Here is a 24,515-nt window from a genome sequence, read left to right as displayed (position 1 = left end):
TCTTTTGAACTTATCCCAGTAAAATATAATTTGTGTAAGATTTGCACGTCAGAGATTTGCATTTCTTCTCACCAAGACTCAAACTCTGCCAGACTAATTCAGGCAGAATAAAAGAAGTGCTAAAGAAAGATACAGGCTGGGGCCAGCTCGGTGGCCTAGCGGTTAAGTTTGGCACACTCCACTTTGGTGGGCCAGGTTCAGTTCCCAGGCACGGACCTACACCACTCATCGGCAGCCATGTTGTGGTGGCGACCTACATACAAAATAGAGGAAAACTGTCACAGATGTTAGCTCTGGGCAAATCTTCCTCATGCAAAAAAGACAAAGATGGGCAACAGATGTTAGCTCAGGGCGAATCTTTCTCGGCAAAAAAAAAAAAAGAAAAAGAAAGAAAAATATAGGCAAAGCTCAATAGGAGCTCAGAAAGTAGATTTTTAAGCTGAACCTACAAGAATGTATAGTTTTAATAAGCTGAGGAAGGGGCCGGCCCCGTGGCTTAGCGGTTAAGTGCGTGCACTCCGATGCTGGCGGCCCAGGGTTTGGATCCCGGGCGCGCACCGACGCACCGCTTCTCCGGCCATGCTGAGGCCGTGTCCCACATACAGCAACTAGAAGGATGTGCAGCTATGACATACAACTATCTACTGGGGCGTTGGGGGAAATAAATAAATAAATAAATAAAATTAAAAAAATAAAAAATAAAACAATAAGCTGAGGAAGAGCCTAAGGGGAATAACATGAGCAAAGGTCCAAGGATGAAGAAGGTTAGGGAACTAGGAATATAGGTTGAACGTGGGAAGTAGTAGGAGAGAAGCCTAGTTTCTATAATAACCAATTCCTCACAGGCAAAAATGAAGCAAAAAAGCCTTGGTTTAGTGATTCCTCAAATTAGGTGTTTCCCTGCATAGGGACAGTTACCTGCAGCAGCTCTTTAGCTGAACCTCTCTTCTCCACATCCATCTCAAGACAGCGGTTCAGAAAGTCCCGGAAGATAGCTGACAGCTTCTCTGGGTTCTGAAGCTCTGGGGTCCCATTGGTGGCAATGAGGTACAAGGCCTGGCAATACAAATGGAGAATGACCTTAGGCTCCAGCTGGGAGTTCTCTCTTGGTCCCCAGACATGCCCTCTAAAAATATGGTCAGCTGCTTTACGCCTCTAGGCCACAAAGAGGCAGCACTGGTATACTGGAAAGAATATGACCTAAGGATCAGGTTTAGCATTTAGAGGCCATGTGACCACGTGCAAGCCAGTGAACTTCCAATTTCCTCATCTGTAAAATAGGGATGATAATAGTGCCTATCTCACATGTCTGTAAAAATAAAACAAGATAATATATAGGAAAGCACTTTGTAAACTTATGAAGTGTGTTACAGACCCAAGGGTTTATTATTATTCTTGATTACAGATCTAAAGGGTTTATTACTCATCAGCCTGATGAGTTAACGCATCTGCCCATTTGCTGGAGGAAAATTATTCCTGGTGCCTTCACCTCAGTCATCTAAGAACTGATCTCTTCCAGCAGGAGACGAATATGAAAAGGAAGTGTTCTGTGGGCCCGCCCGGTGATGCAGCGGTTAAGTCTGTGCGCTCCGCTTTGGCAGCCTGGGGTTCGCAGGTTCAAGTTTCGGCATGGATCTATGCACCACTTATCAAGCCATGCTGTGGCGGCGTCCCACATAAAGTAGAGGAAGATGGGCACGGATGTTAACCCAGGGCCACTCTTCCTCAGCAAATAAGAGGAGGATTGGCAACACATGTTAGCTCAGGGCTACTCTTCCTCAAAAAAAAGAAAAAGCAAGTGTTCTGTAAAGCAGCAACCTGTTTCACTGTTGCCTCCCTGGTCCCCAAACATAAAGCATCTCTGGGGAAAGGTAAAGAAAAACAGTCCTTTTCAAGCAATCAGCACTTTAATTCACAAAGTGCTTACACAAACAATTATGTAATGACCAGAGTAACTCTGGATAATAGGCAGGGCAAGAATTAGCATCCCCATTTCAAAGATAAAGTCCAAAAACATAAAGAGATATGCCTGTGATCATGCTGTTCATACGAGCTCATGTCCTCTGACTCTAATCCCAGTCTTATTTCTATCATACCCCACTGATCATCATTTTCAAGGCCATTCTAAGGCGGAGCAAGATGAGTGGTATGTGGATTCAGAGAACAAAACTGGGAACAAACTACAGAAGGTAGTTTCAGTTTGGTACACTGAAGCACTTTCCAATAATCAGAGCTATCCAAGAGAGGTAACCAGTTAAGATTAGATGATTGTCTATCAGCAACAACACACAGGGAATTCCTACACTGGATGGGAGGTTGAAATAAAGGAGAAAATAAAAGCAATCAAAATAACTCTCACATTTGCCCATGACCAAAATTACCAACTACTTGCATCTGCATTCATATACTCTGCTTTCCCTCTTCTATTACAAATGATAAATTATCCATACTCTAATCTAATGTTCCTTATTGATCCAACCCCTCTCATCTACTTAAGAACATCATTCCTACAGAAGTCACTTCTCTCTTGTACGTGACCATTTTCCTCCTCTCCACCAGATCATTCCCATCAGCACACAGACGTGTATAATAGCATCTTTAAAAAAAAAAAAAAACCCTCCCTCAACTCCCCTTCAAGACACTGCTCCATTTCTCTGTTCCCTTAACAGCAAAACTACTTTAAAAACAACAACAACAACAAACAGATTACACATGCCATCTCAACCTCTTCTCCCACTCTGGTGAATTTAGTCTAATTAGGTTTTCATTCCCATCACTCTGCTGATACTGATTGTCAAGGTCATCAATAACCTCCACACTGGCAAATCTAATGTTTATTTCTCAGTCTTATACAACCTATCAGTCACATCTAACACAGAGATCCACCCTCCTTCTCAAAATATTCTGTTCTCTTGGCCTGCGGGAGACACTTCTCTCAGTTCTCCTCCTCCTAGGAAGGCCACTCCTTGGTCTACTTTGCTAGTTCCTCCAACCTGTAAACACGAAAGTACCCCATGGCTCAGTACTCAAAGCTCACTCCCTAGATGAGTGATCTCATTTATCATCTAGTTCCGATTTTTAAATGAACCAACTATATACTACCTACTAATAAATTTATATTTATAGTCCTGATCTCTCACCCTTGAACTCTGGACTCATGCCTAACTCTATTCAACATCTCCACTTGGATGTCTAATAAACATTTCAAATTAACACATTCAAAACCAACTCTATTATCCCACTCTATTATCCTTTTCAAACTTCTCAGTAAATGGCAACTGAATTTTTTCAGCAATTAAGGCCCAAAATCTTGTAGTCACTGTTGATTCCTCTTTCTCTGATATCCAATTCATCTTGTCAGCTGTACATTCAAGATATTTCCTGAGACCAACCATTCTTCACTTCCACTCCTACCAATATAGTTCAAGCCACCACTCTTATCTGAACAATTACAACAGTATCTCACAGTCTGTTTTCCATAAAAGCAGCCAAAATGATTCATTTATAATATAAATCAGATCATAATACTTCTCAGTCCAAAATCCTCCAATGGCTTTCAATTTCGCAGAATAAAAGCCCCATTCTCAAATTGACCACAGGGTCTTACCTGATCTGGCCCCTGCTAGTTCTCTGACCTTGTCTATTCTCCACCCTGCTCACTCACTTCAGGGACACTGGCCTCCTTGATTTCCCCTAGGATACAAGCAGCATGTTCTCAAATCAAGTCCTTTGTTATACTTGATACCTAGAAAATTCTTGCATCAGATTAATCTCATGGCTTGCTCCTTTACTTTCTTCAGGTTTCTGCTCAATTAACTTAGAAGACAGGACTTCCTTCTCTACCTTAAATAAAATAGCACACTTCTCCCTCCTTCCCCCATTACTCTCTTAAGCCCCTTACTCTGCTTTTTTTCACAACACTTACCTTCTGTTATTATGTATTATTTTGTTTTATTATCATTAGAATAGTTTCTTGCACATGCCAGGAACTCAAATAATCCCTGAATAAATGAATGAGCTAATATTCCTTTTCTTTGAGCACTTATACTTTAAATTCAATAGTGCCTAGTTCTATCCAGAAAAGAGAGATCCAAGTTGAAAGCTATACAGAATAGCCTGAGTCCCATTTCCTGGGACTCAAGACAACAGCCCACACATCTTGAAATGGGACTAGTAACACTCACTCTCAGAGGGTTTTCATTGAGGTATGGGGGTTCCCCTTCAATCATTTCAATGGCCATGATGCCCAGGGACCAGATGTCAACCTTGGGCCCATAGGCCTTCCGCGTCACAACCTCTGGCGCCATCCAGTACGGGGTTCCCACCATGGTGCTCCGTTTGCTCTGCTCTGGGGTGATCTGGGCACAGAATCCAAAATCAGCTAGAAAAAGAAAAGAAAAGAAGAAAAAGATTTACATTTAGGGTACTCCTTCCATAAGCATCGACTGTGTGCCTATTCCTAGATGTCAAGCTCTGCCTGGCTCTCAGCCACTGCAATCCCTTGTCTCTCCAAAGCTGGAGTCACATAACTGCCACCTTCATGTCCAGGTGTTAGGCTGTTCCCTGTTCAACCTTGAAGAGAAGTAGGAGGAACATAAGACACATCATCTCTGGCTTCCTACCCCTCCTCAAACCAGAAGGACTAGGCATTAATGTCCAAGCTGCCCATTTTGGCCTTGATTACTTGCCCCAATTCTGCTTTCTTCTTGAAAACCATTCCCATACCCCCCAGAATCTGGCAACTAGGTCTTTGTTTATTCTCCAGGCATGAGTCCCAGACTTAAACTCTAATCACCTACAACTAGGCAGTGCCCTGCTTTTATCAGTTCCTCATCCTGTGCCCCAGGACAGAGACTGCTAAGTCTTCCCAAAAGCTGTGACGCAACCTGTTTGTCTGGACTACTGGTCCTTACACTCTTGAACAAAGTGTTCTGCCTGCAGTTCATTCACATAATATAATGTGTTAGTGCAACTATATGTTCGTTTAAATTATGAGGCCTTTGATAGGAAGGACTATGTCTTCTTACCCGTTTTTTTATTCCCAGAGGGCCTGGCATAAAAAAGACATTTAATAAAAGTCTGCTGAATGAATGACTGAATGAGAGAAATTACACTAAACTCTTTTTTCTAATTATGTATTTCATGTCTCCCATACTAGACTGAGAATTACTTGAAGACAGGCAAAAGTTTCCTCAGTGCCCACCACAGGACCTAGCAAAGGACCTAGTGGGCTTTCAGTAAATTTTTTTGGCTGAATGTATAAATGAATGGAAAAAAAAAGAAATGACACCCTATATAGTGCTGAAACATATAAAGAGACTGCATATCCCAGAAAATAAATAAAGACCCTTTGGTGAGTCTTGTAGCTACTATTATATGATTAGCATCCCACAGGAGACAGGGTCCCACAGGGAAGAGAAGTATTATCACTCCTACTCACTTAGCTTGACAGAGCCATCCATTCCCAACAGGATGTTGTCACTCTTGATGTCTCTGTGAATGACCTGGTTTGAATGCAGAAACTCCAAAGCTTGCAGGCACTATCGAAGTGGTGGGGGCAGAGGGAGAAAAAAAGGACATATAATACAAAGATATACAGAAAATCAACTAATCCAACTTCTTCATTTTGTGATCAAGTGAGGCCCCAGTGAGTAAAAGGACTTCCTCCAAATTATTGGCCGAGGCAGGTCTAGAACCTAGTCTCCTGTCTCAGCATTCTTTTAACACTCCCTGCTGGTACCTTATTATACCTTATAATAGTTCTAAGTACAGGAGTTCCTCCAATGTATTTTGAAGTTTTTTACGGAACATTAGATCCTTGACCAAAAAAACCTGAGGCCTAAGAAAAACTACTGAAGAAAAATGGAAAGCATTTGGTAATGATAAAACTGGAGGGAAGTGACAAATAAGAGTCATATTTGGGAAACTAGACATATGGAAGTGATATCAGAAGCAGTGAAGTTAGGAAATAATCTTATTTTGGTGAGGAGATAATTTGTATTATTTTGGGTATGTTGAATTTTATATACCTATGACCACTTGCAGACAAATGTCCAGTAGGCAAGTGGACAGAGGAGTCTTAAATTCTATACAGAGGTCTGGACTTGAGATAAATATTTATAAGTCATTTGTGAAGAGGTGATTATTTTGTTTAAGTTATAGGAATGGTTGGAACTGGCAAATGACATAGAAGAGGAGAAAGAAAATTACCTTGGAAAACACCTATACTTAGCAGCTGGATGAATACCACAGACTGAATGGAACTATGAAAATGCCAGTTCTGCCACTACCTGACTGACATCATCATTCTAGACAAATCACTTACTCTCTCTGGGCTACTGCTTTCCTGTCTTTAAAATGTGAGGATCGGAAAAGATAATCTCAAGTTTGCTACTAAATCTACTAGTTTAAGTCCACAACCCAAAGCTAAATTTTTTTTTTTAATTAACCATTTTATTTTATTTTTATTTATTTATTTATTAATTTTTTGTGAGGAAGATCAGCCCTGAGCTAACATCCTTGCCAATCCTCCTCTTTTTGCTGAGGAAGACTGGCCCTGGGCTAACACCCGTGCCCATCTTCCTCCACTTTATGTGGGATGCTGCCACAGTATGGCCTGACAAGCAGGGCGTGGGTGCGCGCCCGGGATCCTAACCCAGGCCGCCAGCAGCAGAGCACGCGCACTTAACCGCTACGCCACAGGGCCAGCCCCTCCAAAGCTAAAATTTTTAGAAGCTTCTACTAACTGAAAAACACTAAAGATGCAAACCAATTGGAAAATACTATTTAAATGTTCTCAAATTAATACTTCACTTTCTAAGAACATACCAATGGCTAAATTAAGAAGAAACCAATATCCAGAACTGGCTTTTCCCTGAAAAAGTAAGAGTTGCTTTCCTTAGGAGGCTGGAGACCCTGGCCTCTAGATGTCAAAAGTTATGATCAAAAAGGATGATTTCTGGAAATTGGAACCCTATTACTTTGCTGGCACGAATATAAAATGGTATAGCCACTTTGGAAAACCGTTTGGTCATTCTTCAAAATGTTAAGCATAGAATTGTATAGGACCAGAAGTTCCACTCCTAGGCATATACCCAAGAGAAATGAAAATATACGTCCAACCAAAAACTTGTACATGAACGTTCAGAGCATTATTCATAACAGCCAAAAAATGGAAACGACCCAAATGTCCATCAATTGGTGAACAGATAAATAAATGGAATCTTATTTGCTAATAAAAGGAATAAAGTACTGATATGTGCTAACACGGATGAACCTTAAAAACATTATGCTAAGTGCAAGAAACCAGTCACAAATGAGCACATATTGTATGATTCCATTTATATGAAATGTCTGGAACAAGCAAATCTATAGAGACAGAAAACAGATTAGTGGTTGCATAGGGCTGGGAGGGTCGGGAAGTGGGGTTGGTGGGGAGTGACTGCTAATGGGTATGAAGTTTCTTTTGGGGGTAATGAAAATGTTCTAAAGTTGATTATGGTGATGGTTGTACAACTCAATATACTAAAAACCATTAAATTATATACTTTAAATGGTGAATTATATGGTGTGTGAATTATATCTGAATAAAGCTATTTTTAAAGGGGGGGATGATTTCTATTAGAACTTAAGGACAATAGTAATCTACCCATTTATGTAATATTTAAAATTTTTTCCAAGTTCTTTTTGATCCATATGGCACCTATAAGGTATATATACAGTGTGAATATTGCAGTGTGAATATTGCAGTTCCCATTTTATTTATTCATTGTTTTGGTGAGGAAGATTCGCCCTGAGTTCACATCTGTTACCAATCTTCCTCTTTTTTTTGCTTGAGGAAGATTTGCCCTGAGCTAACATCTGTGCAAATCTTCCTCTATTTTGTATATGGGTCGCTGCCACAGCATGGCTGATGAGTGGTGTAGGTCCGCGCCTGGGATCCAAACTCATGAACCCAGGCTGCCAAAGCAGAGCGTGTGGAACTTAACCACTAGGCCATGGGGGCAGGCCCCTGTAGTTCCCATTTTAAAGATAAATAATTTGAAGCAAATTGATTTCTCCAAGCATATATATGCATGTATTCTCAACCAGCGAAAGTCTGTTCCTGGGGTGAGTGAAAAACATCTTAGATACTACAATGGTTTGTGGCTTTCCAAAGGGTGATGGTACATAAACAGATGTACAGTATATCTACGATCTTAAATTTCATGGGGGTAATGTGATGAGGAAAAAATGTCTTAAAAGGCTCCTTGGTGGAGGAAAGGGGAGACAATGAAAAAAAAATTGAGAAATACTGCATTAGTGGTACAGCAAAGAAAACAAGTCAGATCTCCTAAGAATCCCAGGCCTGTGTTAATTCCATTAACCTACGTGTATGTGTTCTAGATCCCAGGGTTTTTAATGCAAAAGTGATATTTTCTAGGACAGTATTGATTTCACTTTTTCCTAATATTGATTAAATATACATAATTTGATCTGTATGCCTCCAGATCTTGCATCATCAAACCTCAATCATACTATTATATTCATCCCCATAAAACTCTGAACCTAATCTTCTCATCACCCATCTTCTACTCCTTCTCTAATTCCCAAACTTTTCTATTACTGGGCTATTGGAAAGTTTCAGTTTTTTATCAGCAAAATACCCAGTATCCTCAACTTCTCTGAATAGTCCCTTCATCTTCTTGCTCTAATGAAAATGTGGCTATCCCCTGAAGACACTGCTTCTTGTGGAGGCTTTTTTTCCTCTTCCTACACTAGCATATTTCAGACTTTAGACATTTAACAGTAATGAGAAGAAAGAAGAATACCTATTTAAGCTTTGTTTTCTATTTCTTTTGCCTGGAAGTATTTTTACCCTAGATTTTTGCTTGGCTTGCTTTTTCATATCGTTCAGATCTTTATTCAAATCTATGGCAAAACCTTCCCTGACTTCTCTGTCTGAAATAGTACCTTCTCTGTCACTACATTCTTACTCTGCTTTATTTCCTTCATAGCACATGAAGAAAGCAGGAAAGCAGAATAAAAATATGTTTAAAATATATATCCATATAAAAGAGATAAAGGAAAATATTACAAAGTGTTTATAGTAGTAATCTTTAAGGGTTGAAATTATGAGTGATTTTTTAATATATATATATTTTTGGTACTCTTTAATTTTTCTACAAAGGGTATGTAATTTTATAATTGGAATAAAGTTATCTTTAAAGAAAAAATCATGGTGACAGAAATTTCAAAACAGCTGTAATATGAGAATGACAGGAGAGTTCAACTAATTTCTCCCACCTCCACAGTGCCCAGGCTAAGATCCTATCAGGTGCAGAATTTTCAGAGCTACTGATTTGGAGGTCACTTTCTGCTCAAGGCTAGTTGGCCACTGGCCTCACCTCACGGCACACAGCTGCAATCTGGCCTTCATCCATGCACGTTTCCGTCACCACGTCTGTCAAAGAGCCTCCAGCCAAGTATTCCATGACAACCCACAGCTCATCTCCCACGAGGTAACTGTAGGAAGTATAGACAAAGGATGAGAAAGAATAGAGTACATTGAGCCATAAGCACTGGGTTTCTAAGGCTAAGCGTATATGCAGAGTGAACCTGCATTTTCATCAGCTCTGGAAGAGTCTAGGGTTCTTTTTTCTGGGGAAAAGCAGAATCTGGGGGACAGAATCACTAACTTGACATCTCTTAAGGATTTGTCTGGAGAAAACAAAGCAGGCTGTTCTGTGAAGTCCCAAAGGGCAGAAGTAAGATCACTAGGTTGAAGATATAATAAAATTATATTTCATCACAACACAAAGTAATATTTCCTAAAATTAGGCATGATTCCCACACCTCCAAAAGCAGACAGCATCCAAACATTTGACAAAGATGGGATTTGGAGTCCATGTTACCAACATTAGGGAAAGTCACTAAACCTCCTTGAGAGTTCTACTAGATCTGAGATCCATGAGACTATAAGAACAAGATCCAGTTCTGGGTCTTGTTCAAGACTCCATCCCCAGAGTCCAGCACAGTAGATGCCAATATTTAAATAAATCAACATGTAAAATGAAAGATAATTGTAAATATTAAATGAGATAATGGCTATAAAAGCCATTTAAAAGCTGTAAAGCCATAGTCATTATGCTGACAATGATCTCCATTTTGAGTGTGTCTCTGACTCTAGCGATGGAATGAACTCAGGAAGGACTACAGAGCCAAAGCCTCTTCTGGTAAGCCAAGGGCTGCCATTTAGTACTGTATCCTTAGAGACATTATGGAGCTGACGTGAGTTAGAACTGATAGTTTCACTCAGGGATTGGATCACTCAGCCCTGTTATGTGATAAATAAAAAGGTCACTTAGCCTGTCTGGTCAGCTTCCTCAGCTATAGAATAAGACAATAAAAACAAGGATAGCCCAGAGCCCCACAGACTCTCCTGCTAGCTTTAGACAAAGAAGCTAGATTAGAATGGCTTGAGCTGTGTAGTATGTCATCTTATCTTCATCCTGATATTGGGACTACTGCTAGGCAGATGGGGAGACTGTTGCAAAAAAAACAAATGGTCTCAAGCAAAGGGTAAGATTTGAATCCTATTCTCTTGACTATGAATCAATCTAGCACTCTTTCCATAAGATTCTGCATTCTTTATAATTGAACATCTTGTAGTTTTTTAATGTCTATGAAGAAAAAATACGACAGATTAAGTCTTTCTTCAACAATCTCTTTTGAGAGAGAAGACTAGGGGGATTTGGACCAAAAGAGAATTCAGGACTGGATAAAAAACCCTCCACTGGCATGAGCCTACTCCCTCCCTGACAAAGAATACACATTTATGGCCTCTCATCCAGCACATCAAGAAGACATCTGTCAACTTGGAGTGATTAGGGGAAGAAATATGAGGTCCAAGAGACCACCTCTGGACACTGACAAAGCAGAGCCCCTCTATCTAGGCCCAATATGTCACTGACAATGCAAGACCAGACTCAGGTTGACTCAAACACTTTGTGGCTACACACTGTACCAAGGTACCTTCAAAAATCACATCTCAAGGTTAAGCCTCAGAGCATCACACATTTGGAGAAGAACAAATATGGATGGAGTTCTCCTCTGGGACAACTCACAAAAACCACAGACTCTCAATTGCAATACCTTCACTGAATGCTGAGGTTAATAGGCACCCACTTCTGTCCTTTTCTCCATACCAGCCTGGGAACTATTTGAGGGCAGGGACTGAGCCTTACTTACTTCTGATTCCACAGTAAAAGCCTCTGGAAACACCAGCAAAGTCATGATCAATAAACAAATTTATAAATCTTCTAATCTCATTCCCAGAATACAAATCACTCACTTATCTTGTTTCCGATATGGCAGAAAAAAATATGATATGATGGAAAGGGCATGGATGTTGGTGCTAGGAATATTCAAATCCAAAACCCTCATTTGCTACTTACTGGCTTACTGGTCTTGGACAAGTTATTAACTTCTATGAACCTCAGTTTCTTCATCTGTAAAATATAGATAATAAACCCTACCTCACAATGATATACTGTTAATGAAAGTGCTTGGTACAAAGTAAAGCATAACACAGATGTTAGCTACAACCACTATTATGTTGAAGAACAGAATTCTGATGGGCTAAAATAATCGAAATAGAATTTAATGAAGATAACTAAAAAGTTCTACATTACCAGTTTAAGCCAAGCTCATGTAAAAAAGAATCAGAGATTTTAATTGACTACAAACTTACTAGGGGTCAACAATGAAAAAGACCTCCTAAAAAATAAAACAATGGATGAAATCATTAAGTTGTGTTGAGTTCAGAACAAAGGAGGAGTCTCACTCTCTCCATACTGGTCAAATCTCAAATGAAACTACTGAGTGTCACATTTTAAGAGAATACAAACAAACCAGAAGTTATTCAGGAGGGTAAGCAAGATAAGAAAAGATTTGGGATGCAGAATGATTTCAAGACCTACATGTTTGACTCAGGCAAATGGGATCAAGGGCTTCCCTGAGGCAGAACAAACAGTACTAGGACCAGCTGTTAAAAGCTACAGGGTAGTAGGGTTCAGCTTAACCCAGAAATATTGCACAGTAATCAGAGATGTCTAGCAGAACACAGGGTCAGAGTCAGAGAGCTAAGCATCATAGAAGATGCTTAAATGGAGGCAGTTCTGAGTGCTCGTGTTGCTTCTCCTCTAACAGCTTCCATCAGTCCCAAAAGCCCCATCTCTCTGACGGAACCTATCACTTCATACCTGTCCAAGTAGTTCACAATATTTGGGTTCTTGTTTTCCCTCATGACCAGGATCTCGTTAATAATCAGCTCTTTCTTCGGCTGCTGCTGAAGGTTCATCTGCTTAATGGCCACCTGAAAGCAGAGTACATTCAATGTGCAACCAGAGTCACTCAACATTTACTAAGCACTAAGTACCAGACTTTAAACACTAAGGAGACAGAGATGAATAAGACAGTCTTAGCCCTTGAGGAATTCACAATTTATTAATATAGACCAGTGGTACCCAATGTGAGGTCCTTGGACCAGCAGCATCAACATCATCTGGGAACTTGTTGGAAATGAAATTTTTCAGGCCCCACCCAGACCTACTGAATCAGAAACCCTGTGTTTTAATGAGTCCTCCAGGAGATTCTGATGTGCATCAAAGTCTGAGGATCAAACTTGCTACTAAATAAAATATTTATATTAGAAAAATACTTTTTAAAAATCACAATATTTTTAAGAGGAGCGCTATAACAAAAGTCCATACAAAGTGCTACAGAAACACAAAATAGGGCAAGACTTCTTTTAAACTGGCACTGTAGAGAGGCTTCATAAAGGGGGAGATGACTTTTCGAACTTGGTTCGGAAAGATAAATCAAAGTTGACCAGGTTAAAAGAGAAACAGGGAATGAGATCCCTAATGTTTATATGTGAAAAAAGATCGATAGGCTTTTTGTCTATAGAAGTAAAGGAATTTCCACGTAATATAAAGTATACGTTAGTCTCCAATGCACTTTTGCATCCATTTCTTCTGTGTGTCAAGTACTACGTAAGGTATTCTCAAGTTTATTTCATTTAATCCTCAGAGACATCTTATGAGTTAAGTAATACTATTGACTCCTTTTGACAGATAAAGAAACTGTGATTCAGAGAGGATGTGTGACTTGCACACAGCTATTCAGTAGCAAAGTCAGGATTAGAACCCTCAAAAGTGACGCCAATTTATCCTGCACACAGACAGATTAATCTTCCCCACAGTACACATTTGATAACACTCTACCCTGCTCAAAAACATAAACGGCTGGGGCTGGCCCAGTGGTGTAGTGGTTAAGTTCGTGCCCTCCGCTTCGGCAGCCCAGAATTCACACGTTTGGATCCCAGGCGTGGACCTATGCACCACTTCTCAAGCCATGCTGTGGCGGCATCCCACATATAAAGTAGAGGAAGATGGGCATAGATGTTAGGCCAGGGCCAATCTTCCTCAGCAAAAAGAGGAGGATTTACAACAGATGTTAGCTCAGGGCTACTCTTCCTCACCAAAAAACAGCCAAAACCAAACCGTAAATGGCTCCTGCTTGCCTAGAAATATTCCTCAGCCCAACTTTCAAAGTTCTCATGATCTGACCACTATCTTACTTCCCACTACATTCCTTCATATACTCCATGATCTGATTTTCTCTACATTTGGAACATTTTGCATCATTTTCACATGTTCAAAAGCTATTTATACTTTGTATCAGGACTCAAGAAACTCCATTCTCCAAACCAGATGGAGTTTTTCCTTCTTTAAGGCCCCATAAGACCATATTTATACCTCTCTTATGGAACCTACCCTATACTGCCTAGTATGATGATTAGTTAGGGTGTGTATCTCTAGAAGCTTGAGAGCTCATTTGAAAGCTCAGAATCCCTGGTGCCAAGCACAGGGCCTGACACACAGTGGGTGCTCAAATAATGTTTGTGGAAATGAAGAGTGAAAGAGAGAATTCAGTGGGTTGATAAGTACTTTGTTTTTAAACCACAAAAAGCATCACCAGTAGGCTACTCTATCCCATAGGAGTAGACTTTAAATTATTTGCTAAACATTTATTCCTTAGAGATATTTTCTCTTTTTCCTGCTTAACAGACAAAAACATGAACAACCAACAGAACAACTAAATTAGTCTTTCCAGAAGCAGCAAGAAGTGTAAAGGATGAATAATTCAAATTTTTATGGAAAATACTCCTGACTCTATAATTTTTTCAAGTATGGACAGTCTTCTGCAGAGATCCAGTTGATCAATAAGAATAGAAATGATTCTTTTAAATATTTTAACCACCTCCATTTCCTACCCCAAGTGAGAAAAAATTGCTTTGGAGTGGTGTCTCCTATCAGGTTAGGCTTCTGGTCTGGGTGCAGCTATCTATAACAGTTGACGATTAGCTTTTTCTAATGTCTGAAGAGCAAAACACTGATCTAAAGACTATTACATTAAGTATAGCCCTCATAACACATATTAAGATCTGGAGCCAAAGGATTGCCTTTGTAGTTCCTTAGGCCATCCTGAAAGATGGGACAGTGCTTATGAATCTCACAGAGGTCATTGCTGATGGCAGCAAGGGAGAAGAAAGGCAGGCAGAGGAAAACATAGAGGTGATGGCAGGACACCAAGAGTCCTTTTCAATAGCTACTAACTAACTACGGTTTAGGCTAAATGCCCTTCACCTAATCAGATCTCTCCTATTCAGGCCAACAGATAGCACTCCTATAACAGAAAAAGAACTGGACTTGAACTGAGGACCTAAGCTCTGGGGCTGAGTCTGTCACTTACCGACCCTGACCAATCACAAGCTCTCTGAGCTCCGGTCTCTTTATCAATACACTGAGGATAATAATCCCAACCCTGATTCCCCTCCTCACAGGACTGTTTTGAGGACTAAATGACATAGTGTGGCCAATGTGTTACTCATACAAAAGTTATAAATTTAAAGAATACAGTAAGACAACAATGAAAATGCTAATCATAGTAATAACTGCATTTGGTGAGGACCTGGCACAGAGCAGCAAGAATGACAACATCAGCAGAAACCAACCACCCTCCCACCATTACTGTTTATCGAATGCCTACTGTGTGCCAGGTGCTATCTTAAGTGCTCTACTTACACTATCTCAGGAAAACCTAACAACAACTCTACCAAGTAAAAATCATTATCTGCATTTTCAGGTAAGGAAATTGAGACTAAGACACAATAAAATTGCCCAAGGTCATAATCAATGCCCACAGGTCTATATGACTCCAAAGCCTCTTCCAGTCTATTCCTTCTAATACACACATTCCCTCTAAAAATGGGTTTGAAAAATAATTGTTGGATCTATAACTGGAAGACTTCCCCGCACTAACATGCTAATCTTCCTACATGTGACAGACAATAACTCTGCTCTTCCCAGCTGGATAACCCCCAGTAAGCACTCTCTCACAAAGACCGAAAACACCTTGCCAGCTCCACTAAAGATTTATACTCCCTGGGGCAGGAAATGAGGCATTCCTGACCACACTGCATTAGCCACCCTAATGGACTTGATTCCATTCATAGTTTTGTAACCACAACGCAGGCACATAGTGAAGTCAAGGTTCTATTTCCTGTGGCTAGCTTCTCACACATGCAGCTTCTAGGCCTTCCAGGAACCGGCCATCACTAGCCAGCCTCCCATCAAGGGCTGTAAGGCCCCAGAGGCTAGAAACATGACAAGGGGCCCTAGTGCCTAACTTGAGCTCTGCCGTGGCATTGTAGCACAGAAAGCACAGGTTTAGGTTTTAGAATCAAAAGATTCTAACCTCGTCTACCCAAATGTTGGTAGCACAACCCTGCAAAAGTTATTTAAACTCTTTGAGCCTCAAATTCCTCACCAGTAAAAAGGAAATAATATTACCTATCTCATAGGGTTCTTTTTAGGATTGGTATAACTGCCTCTTTTCTATCTCCACATCTAATTCACCATATTTGAAATTGATACAATGATACCACCCTTCCTTCCTCACTATCATTTTAACACAGGTTCCTGTCAGCACCACAAGACTGACTTACATGTACCCAATGGAAAGTATAGTCTCTTACATTTATGTATGATTTTAATGTCTGAGTGCTTGCATGGGACTGAATCTTTCATATAGTTCCTACCACAAGTTGTGGCATAAAGCAAATATTCAGTAAATGCTTTATGGAGTAAATAAATATGTACAAATGAAAATTAATAAATACATAATTCTTAAAGTTTATTACGTATTTTCACATGCATTGCTTTACTGAATTCTTTCAACACTTTTGTAAGGTATATGTTATCATGCACATTTTATAAATAAATAAAATTAGGCTCAGAGAGGTCAAATGACTTGCCCAAGATTACATAAGCAGACAAAAGGAAGCCTCTAGGTTGTTGGATTCTCACCTCAAAGAACAATTAATAAATCCTTAACCGTAATGATTTTTTTTAATGTTGACTCACCCTCGATGGAGCCTCAATACTTGGCTTAGACATTTGTACAAGGCTCACAAGAGTGCAGTGAAATATGTGCTGTCCCTATTAACTATGACTTCTCTAGTATACGAGGGGGTTTCAATGGCCAAACGTATATAAGCAAGTTCTAGTAGCTTCCCTTAGAGGAGCCCAACTCTATTTTCATTGGAATAGGAGGTGCCTCTCTCAACCTCTGAGCCCCAGTATTCTTTGAACTAAGAACTTCCCCAGGCCTCTCCCATCCACAGCCCACCTGACAACATTCCTGCTCTGCAACCAAAGAGTAGAATGCAAGGAAACCTCAAGTACTCTACATTCCCTGCATGGCTTCCTTCTGCTGAAGATAAGATCTTCGGTCAGCAGGCCTTGGCAATAAGGTCAGAGTTCTCCCAGTTTAATGAAATGAGAGGGACGAAGAGGTGCCTCCAAAGGAGGACTTCCATGTCTACTGGAATCCTGGGCACAGAGTAATGGAAGAACCACTAGATTAGGAGCCAAGAGACACGTGTTTAAATCTTTCCTGTACCAGATTTCTCTTCCAAGCACCAAACCTGTATAAACAATTGTCCACTAGGCAGTTACACAAGAAGGTCTCTCAGGCAGTATCCAAATTCTTCGACCTTTTTTCTTTCTCCTTGACTAACATCACTCACTTGTGAGTCATCCTCACATTCAGTCAATCACCAAATTCTGTCAAATCTACCTAAGTACCTCTCAAATCCATCTACTTCTCCCCATTCATACCATGCTACCACCTTAGTGCACACCACCATCTCGCACCTGGAATTACACAATGACCTCCTGACTGTTCCACTCTTATCTCCTCCAATCTGTTCTCCACACTGTAGTCATAGTGACTTTTTCCAAATCTGCAAGTCTCATCATGTTACTCTTCTGTTTAGTTCTAGTCTGCAATAGTGAGAAACTAGAAATGTCCCCTATTGAGCTAAGAAGGACTAAAAACCCAAGAGAGAAAGAAAAAGAAAAAGAACTGAAGGAGCAACAGTTGATGGTGGATACTCACCTCCTGTCCTGTGGCCACATCCATTGCAGTGTACACAGTGCCCGAAGCACTGAACAACAGGTGGGGGAGAGAGAGAGAGAGAGAAAAAAGGTGTTAAATGAAGTGACATTTGTCAAATGCAACTCTACACATAATCTGGCAATGCAAGTGTTAATAATAACAGCAAAAATAATTCTCCCCACTGCCCCCTCTGCACTCTATTCTCATATTTGAGAGGCGGTATGTGGTAGTAAAGAGAATACAGGTTCTAGTGGCCAACAGGGAAAGAGGGTGGGAGGCAAAGAAATAGTAGGAATAATGCTAGGAAAGTAATAATGTCCATTCTAAATAACAAAAACCTCATTTTATGCCTATAACCATGAACCCTGTATATTTGTAGGTGAGTGATATACAACAATATTTTTAACTATGCATGCCACATGTCAGACATATATGATACAATCTGAAGAAATTTAAAACTCGATGTATTGCAAAAATGCATTCTAGACAAACCCTGAGATTATGCTTCCCAGGGAAGCCAGGTCAATTCAGGGAGAAAAGTCACTTGTAAGTTTGCCTTGCAGCTAGAAATTATGGTCACCAGCTTCCCAACCACCACTCTTTGGTTGGGACCCTAGTTGCATGCCACGAAACTGTGATCATAAGATATTGGCTATCAAACGAGGATTGGATTATTTGCATTGGCAGTTATTTCCCCATCGCCTGATCATCCTACCTCTAGCCATCTTCTGTCATAAAGCTGGTATCTATCTTCCTATCCCTATCCTCCCCCATCCTACCAGATGCACCATTCTTTTTTTTTTTTTTTGTGAGGAAGATCAGCCCTGAGCTAACATCCATGCCAATCCTCCTCTTTTTGCTGAGGAAGACCAGCTCTGCGCTAACATCTATTGCCAATCCTCCTCCTTTTTCTCCCCAAAGCCCCAGTAGATAGCTGTATGTCACAGTTGCACATCCTTCTAGTTGCTGTACGTAGGACACCGCCTCAGCATGGCCGGAGAAGCGGAGATGCACCATTCTTAAAGGGCAAACATGCCCAGGCCCTGGGGGACTGGACATTGTGGGACTATATCTCCATGATTATAGAGGTCTAGAAAGTTGGTTAGTATTTGATTATTTCTACCTTGAAGAGACATATGATTAGACATATGAACTTTTAGTCAAAAAAAAATCTTCAGGTCTTAAAGGGAGAAAAGCAAGCAAAAATTATAATCAAACCAATTTGTCATATTTGTGTGGTATTTATATTTTTAAAATCATGGAATGTGGAAACATCACCACAGGTGCTTAACAAATATTTCATTCCTCCCTTAGCACTAACAGACTTGTCAAATAAGCAAGGAAAAAACATTTTGCAGACGTTGCCTATTTATGGGCCTCATACATCTGAATCGAAAAAAAAAAATCAGAAATTTTGGAGGTGAAGGCCCTAATCCATAACCCCTTTCTCTTGAATTTACAGACGAAGAAACTGAAGTCCAAAGATGGGACCTGCCTTGCCCACACTTGCCTGTGTACCTTTCTGCTACATTCTTAATATCTCAGTGTAATTATCTAAAGGAAATGCCATCTCATATTACTCTGAGGCAAGCAAAATAATTTCTTCTCAAGGTGTTAACTACCTTATACCAGTTCCGATTCACAAAAGCATGTCTAGTAGGAAAAGCACCGGACCAGGAAAAACTGAGATCCACACAAGTCCAGGGTTGTCTTGAAGATTAAATTAAACAATAGATGCAAATAGCAGATGTAAGCTGTAGAATGCTGTACAACTACGACATCAATATATTATGTAACATTTTGTCTCAGAAATTATTGGATGCTTAAGAAAGAAAACTAAAACAGAAAACTTCAATGACTTCATTAGCACCAACGCTTTCATTCAACTAACACTGAACGCTTTCTACGAGCCCAATCCTTTTTTTTCAGTTTGTTTTTAATTTCAGCTATTTGGGTAGGTCTGTAGAAATCTCACTGTTTTCCTTTTTAATATAGAGGTATAACGTATCTAAAGTACTTTGCACAAACCTTAAGCACACAATTTGATGATTTTTTACAGATGGACACACCCAGTGTTCACCACCAAGATCATCCCCAAAGGTTTCCTCATACTCCTTCTGAATCAACATCTCCTCCCAGAGGCAACCATCATACTGACTTCTATTAGCAAGTATTTGTTTTGCCTGTTCTTGAACTTCATATACATAGAATCATATAGTATCTGCTCTTTTATGTCTGCCTTATTTTGCTCAAAATAATGGGCAAACACTTTTAAGACTTATTATGGTATATTATAATTCTTTGTTTGACTATCTCATTCTGTAGGCATGAGGTCCTTGAGGCAGAGACTGTGTCTGATTCATAGCTGTATTCACAGTGCCTAGTACACAACAAGAACTCAACTACAATTTGCTGAGTTTAAGACACTGAGGGCAGCATACAAGATGCAGAGAAGGAACCAGAAAGCAAGAGACATGAATTCTGGCATCCACCTAGAAAAACAGGTCCCATTACACTAACAGAAAGGTCTACAGTTTTGAGTCTTCCATCTCATATTAGTGCTACTAGGTCTCAGCACTAGGTAAACAGAGTTATTCTGGAAAAGCAGACCTGTAATTTGGGAAGCAGGTTTTGTGCTAAAAAAATAAATGGTTTTTTCACTCTCACTGCTGCGGTATTTTTAGCAACATGGTCAGCTAATAGCAGCACATCTCTCATATTAAGCATAATTCTGTCAAACCTGAAGTCAGCCACATATAACATCTCCAGATGGGTAAGGAAGGAGGTGGAGAAAGAAGAACAAGGTTTATGAGAGGCAAAACAAAAGCAAAATCCTGTACAAACAGCACACACAATTTTAAGTCATTTCTCTAGGGAAAGAAAATGCCCCTACTAACCCTTGTCCAATCTTCTCAAACCGTGTATATTTCTTCTTAGGATCGCCCACACTCACTATGCTCCCTTTGAAAGAAACAGAGACCATGAATCATTTTTTTCCAGATCAAGATACAAAACAGGCCCCCTTCCCCCAAACTCTGGAGCTGGCAAGGATTAAAAAACTACCTCCAATACCCAAAACCCATACTAGGTCTTTAGCTTCCCCCCATAAGTTCCAACCAAAAGTTTCATCTTCTTACTGTTTTTATTTATAGTAATCTATTCCATTTCTAAATTTCCTAAAAGTTCATTCATTTATAAATTCATTCATCCAATAAATATTTACTCATTTAATATACTCATTTAGTAGGTACCAAGCCCTATGTTGAGTGCTAGGAATAGAGATAGACGAGACACAGTTAAAACAGTCCCTCCTCTCAAGAAGCTCAGTCTCATGAAGGAGACATCCAAGTAAGCATCAAGTTCCATGAAAATATAATTGTTCTGATATGGATGGCAAAGGGGTAGAGAAAGGGGCACAAAATACAAACTGGAAAGGCTTCAGAAAGGAGCTGATAGCTGGATTGACTTTTACAGGGTAAGCAGGAGTTAGCTAGAGAGAGAAAGGTGAGAAGGGATTACAGCAGGAAGTACTTCAAGTGCAAAGATAGAGATAAATGAGAGAGTTCACTGGGTTTCACAAATTGTATTCTAGAGATGGTGAAACAGGCCCACCAGAAGGGAAGATACTTCCCCCTCACAGCAAATTGGTGTCACAGCTAAGAACAGGAATTTGGTTTTTAGTCTCCGAGGTCAATATACTTTCCACTAATACCAATTACTAGGGTTTGGTACTTTTTATTTACATTATCTCATTTGTACAAAGAAGACAGGTATTAACATCCCTATTTTAAAGACGAGAAAAAGGAGGCCCAGAGAACAGTAGGAAATTGCCCAAGACCCAAGTCAGTGGCAGGGCTGGGGCTTCAACCCAAGTGTCCTTAACTCCCAGGACAGTCTGCTTTCTATAATTCTATGTTTTAAGTATTATTGTTTAAAAAAAAATCTGGTTCGGGGAAAAAGACTACATACAGGAGTAAATAGATGGGTAGGTAAGTGGCTTTTCCTACTTCATCATTTCATAAGGGCTCTGGGCAAGGGTAACTTTTAAAAGAGTGAAAATTATTTTTAAAGTCAAACAAGAATCATCAAGAAGAAATCAAGAGCTCCTAGGCTACAGAACCAGAAACCTCAGCTTTAGAAAGCAATGCCAGTTTGCAGATTTGGCCAAATTAGTCACATCAAATCTTCTTTAGAAATAGATAGGTACAAGAACAAATCAAAGGCCTTGTCAAATGATTTTTCCAAGCTCACAGACCAACTCGCTCTTTCCTTCTCATATGAATTTTCCTGCAGTTTATTGAAACACAGAAATAAGTTACCCCAATATACCCCCCATTTCTGGCCGCTAAAGAAAGTAAAATGAAAGTTTCCATCTGAGAGCAAGAGGCAGCATGCTCTAATTACAGGAGCACAAGTTCTGTTCTAACTCCAAACATGTCACTTTCTGGCTGTGTGATTTTGCGCAGAGTATTTAGCATCCCTGAGCCTCAAATACCTTAACCGCAATATGAAGATTGTAATGTCTTTCTTCATAGGGTTAATATGAGGAATAAATTTAAAAAATTTAGGAAAATACCTAGGTTGTCATTTGGTACACAGTAGAGGCTCAAAAAATGTTAGTTTCCCTTCCCTCTTTTCCTACAACCAAGATGTCAGATCTGTCTTCTCCTAGGTCAATAGCAAACATCAATAATCAATCACAGCACTCTTTCCCACCAGGTATAGACAAGGCCTCAGTCTTTCTCAAAATAACATTCCAGACTATTCACTAGATAAAAGCTATCTCTCTCCATAACCCATGCCTAGGGGTGAGAGATGCCTAGTCCTCGAAGTGAGCTATCCATAACTCTCTCTCATCACATTCCCATCCTAACGTGGTATCCAATCAGGGCTGGTGAGACAAAAGAGGTGGGTACAGAGGCAGGGTGAAGAAAAGTAGTCTGTAGCTAAGATATCAAGCATAGCCAGCCAGCCACATAGACCAAGCCTAGAACCAGGATCTTTATAGCAATGGAATTCCATCTTCGTGCTCAACCAGTCACATACCAGAAGAAAATTCAGAAAGCTACAAAGTGCTTACGTAATTTCTCCAAGATCTCCTCATCAGACATTTTAGGTTTCTTCTTCTGCTTCTCAGTATTCCGGGTCAGAGCATCTGGCGGAGTGGTATTGTTCTCAGTAGGTGAAATGGGAGATGTAGCCACATCCCGAGTTGGAGTAATAGGAAGTGGTTCAATCACAGACCGTGTGTATACCTGCATTGTTGGTGCAAGAATTTGGCAAGGCCAGCCTTTGTTAGCAGAGGGGAAGCTCAGGAGCCTCTCTTAGAAGTATGTGTTAGAACATCCACAGAAGAGCAAATCTCAGTAATCTTATCCCTTCTCCTAGGTCAAAATTTATGTTCCTCCTCCTCTGCGCCCAGGCCCATCCTTTGTGGGTGGAATGGCCTTCCTTGCTCTCGCTTTAACTATATAACAGGGGTTAGCGAGAATTTGAGCTGAAGAATATTGAATTTGAGAGAATTCAATAGAATTTGAATATTGAAGATATTCAATACAGGTTAAACAACACTGAACAGAAATGAGTTAAAAGGAGATTCTATTATTAGATGGGAATCCCCTTTATCTGCAAAATTCTGTTCTGTCCCATGTTGAAATGAATATCCTATATTCCCACAGCATCTTGCACTGCTAATACAACACTTAACGTTATCTTCTTTTGAGTTACTCCCTCTTTAAATCCTGAACTTTTGCAGAGAAGGAACTACAATTGTTCGTCTTTACGAGGCAGTAGAGTGTAGTCATTTAGACCAAAGACTCAGGAATCTGACTGCCTAGGCTTAAATCCCAGCTTTTATTCTTACCATTTGTATGACCTTGGACAGGTTACTTAACTTCTCTGTGCTTCAGTCTCCTCATTCATAAAATAGTGATATTAATGATACCTATCTTATGGGGTTGTTGTAGTAATAAATTAATTAATGTGAAATGATCAGAATCATGCCCACCAGATATTAAACTTTCAAATTTTCACTAATATTATTACATTTTCTATTCATTCATTTATTTAACAAACATTTACTGAGAATCTACTCTTTGCCTCACTGTACAAAATGCTGCCCCTATCCTCTATTCTTGTGACGAAAGTCGTAACTACAAGGCAGAAAGGAATAAATGTCATAAGAAATGAGCAAACTATATACTACTGAGGTTCAGAAGAAGTGATCATAAGTTATACTCCCATTCCCCAGGAGATGTTTATAGGCATTATCAGATTTTTTTCATAAAAATATCACAACTATCTTTTGGCTAGTCTATAAGCTCTACAAAGACAGGGAATGTATGTCATTCATCCCTGAGTTCCTATATCTAACCAGCTGCCTAACAAAGAGCAAGCAAGCATTCAGGTAAATGTTTGATGAATGAATGAATAAATAAATGGGATTCTTCAGCTGGATCTTGAAAATGGACAGGATTTTAATAGGTGGAAATGGGACAGAATTTTCCACAGAGTGGAAACAGCAATAAGTCAAGATTTTCAGATCAGAGACTATAACTTCTTTCCTGACTACTCTAGCATAATGATTTCTTAATTTTCTATTCTTATACCTGTAGACAAACTATATCTGTGGCACCTAAACCTGTAGCCTTGTCCTCCTTTGGTTCTCCAGACATGTCTCCTAGAGGTCACAAACCGTGCCTTTTCCCTCTCTAATATTCTCCTTCTCTGGCTCCCAGCACAGGTTTGCACACACAAAAAGGCCACTGTGCTATGGTGGAAAGCGACCTGGACTTGAGGTCAATTACCTGCTTTCAATCCTGGCTCTTTTGCTTACTAAGAGACTTAGGGCAGATCAATTTACCTCTCCAAATCTCAGCTTCTTCTTCTATAAATTAAGAATTAACAATGCCTTTTTAGAAAGGAATGCTATGAAGATCAAATTTATCAATTCATTCACTCATTCAATATTTACTGCCTTGCTGATACCTGCCAAGAATTATGTTAAGCAT

General features: G+C 39.8%; 1 protein-coding gene across 5 annotated transcripts in view; it reads right to left on the bottom strand.

The window, feature by feature from the left end:
• Positions 1–24,515, bottom strand: part of PAK1 (p21 (RAC1) activated kinase 1) — a 133,714-nt gene that overhangs the window by 5,321 nt on the left and 103,878 nt on the right. For all 5 annotated transcript variants that reach the window (XM_058545538.1, XM_058545540.1, XM_058545537.1 and 2 more), the window contains 8 exons: positions 22,586–22,760; positions 20,403–20,466; positions 17,506–17,554; positions 12,243–12,355; positions 9,387–9,504; positions 5,441–5,540; positions 4,185–4,381; positions 919–1,056 (listed from right to left, as the gene is read on the bottom strand). In XM_058545538.1, coding sequence (XP_058401521.1) covers positions 919–1,056; positions 4,185–4,381; positions 5,441–5,540; positions 9,387–9,504; positions 12,243–12,355; positions 17,506–17,554; positions 20,403–20,466; positions 22,586–22,760 — 954 coding nt within the window. The remainder of the gene's footprint in view (positions 1–918; positions 1,057–4,184; positions 4,382–5,440; positions 5,541–9,386; positions 9,505–12,242; positions 12,356–17,505; positions 17,555–20,402; positions 20,467–22,585; positions 22,761–24,515) is intronic.

Source organism: Diceros bicornis, chromosome 7 (genome assembly GCF_020826845.1).
Source record: "Diceros bicornis minor isolate mBicDic1 chromosome 7, mDicBic1.mat.cur, whole genome shotgun sequence".
NCBI lineage: Eukaryota > Metazoa > Chordata > Mammalia > Perissodactyla > Rhinocerotidae > Diceros > Diceros bicornis.
This window is presented reverse-complemented; position numbering and strand designations above follow the sequence as displayed.